The sequence below is a fragment of the Sinocyclocheilus grahami genome, unplaced genomic scaffold (genome assembly GCF_001515645.1).
Source record: "Sinocyclocheilus grahami isolate Dianchi unplaced genomic scaffold, SAMN03320097.WGS_v1.1 scaffold6546.1, whole genome shotgun sequence".
NCBI lineage: Eukaryota > Metazoa > Chordata > Actinopteri > Cypriniformes > Cyprinidae > Sinocyclocheilus > Sinocyclocheilus grahami.
Genome location: NW_015510919.1, coordinates 2,852 through 4,180, shown reverse-complemented (window position 1 = coordinate 4,180; position 1,329 = coordinate 2,852). Strand labels below are relative to the sequence as shown.

Genomic DNA, 1,329 nt, shown 5'->3' with positions numbered 1-1,329 from the left:
ACTCCAGTCTTCAGTGTCACATGATACTTCAGAAATCATTCTAATTTTTGTGCTTCTTATTAATGCATGCCAATTGCATTTCCTCTTACAGTGACTATAAAGTGCCACTGACAGCGCTGTCTGAGAGCCAACTTGCCCTGTGTCACCCAGAAAAGGAGTTGCTCCCTTTGGTGTTAGCTAACTGCCATTACACACTAGAGAAGGGTCAGCAAACAGTGAGCTCCTATGATCATGAGTCTATTGAGAGAGAACTCAGCAGACGATTTTTTGCAGGCAAACCACGCATTCAAACAGTGAGTCTACACATTTTAAAACTTGTTTTCATACTAATGTTAAATATATGACCAGATTCATTGGTTGCTAAAGACTGAGAATTTCATGCAGGACACTGATAAATACCTGAGAAGACAACATCAGAATTTTATAGAAGTCCTCAATGAGGTCAGAGCCAAAATACCTCAGGTAATTTTTTCTTCAGTCGCTGTGCTTCGTTCAGTTTACTAAAAACAGTAGGCCTCAGCTGAGCAAATGCCTCTGGGTTAATGGTGACATACTGTAGAAATATAATAATATATAATTATATTAATGTAATATAATTATAAATATGTATTTGTTCAATAGACTGCTCATTTTCTTCTTAAGGAAGCCTCATTTTTCCTATTTGATTTACAGGAACCTCTCAAGGCCTCTGTGCTCAGTTCCATGAGATCAATGCTACGTTCATTCACCGATGTGTGTGACGCAGTTTATGCCGTGGAGATTGGGCTTCGTTTCCTTGGTAAAACTGGTGGACACCCACAAGATCTGCTTCTGTCCTATCTGAAAGTTTCCTTGAAAATGGACCAACACATCTCAAGCACCATAGCTGAGGTGAGACATGCGTTTAAAGTAGTAACTTAAAGGAAATTTAACCAAGCAGGTATTTTTCCACTTTACTATCAGCGTGTATAATCTATCTGCTTCTGTAATTTGATTCCGCACATCTTGGTTTCAGGCTTTAAAAGAGAACCGGCTTAATCAGTGCACAGCCACCTGGCAGCTCCTTACCTGCTGGAAGAGTGAACAGATGATAAGGAAACGACAGGTAATTTGACATTCAGCTTTTGTGACATCTAGTACTGTATATCAATAATACCAATCACATAGTATTTTTACATCTAAGCTATGAAGTAATTACATTCCAATTTCTCGTATTTGTTTTCTTCTGCTGTCCCTAGACAATAGGAAGCATGCTTCAACACAGGTTTTGATCATAATAAAATGCTCTAAATATAGCCCTCCAAATAATTTCATTAAAATAAAATACACCACCGTTCAGTAATTTTTTTT

General features: G+C 37.8%; 1 protein-coding gene across 1 annotated transcript in view; it reads left to right on the top strand.

The window, feature by feature from the left end:
• Positions 1 to 91: 91 nt before the first annotated feature.
• LOC107577604 (E3 ubiquitin-protein ligase rnf213-alpha-like) overlaps positions 92 to 1,329 on the top strand; it is a gene marked incomplete at its 5' end in the record, with an annotated part of 2,012 nt that continues 774 nt past the window's right edge. The window contains 4 exons of the mRNA XM_016263659.1: positions 92 to 293; positions 385 to 462; positions 673 to 870; positions 995 to 1,084. Of these exons, the coding sequence (XP_016119145.1) occupies positions 92 to 293; positions 385 to 462; positions 673 to 870; positions 995 to 1,084 (568 nt within the window). The remainder of the gene's footprint in view (positions 294 to 384; positions 463 to 672; positions 871 to 994; positions 1,085 to 1,329) is intronic.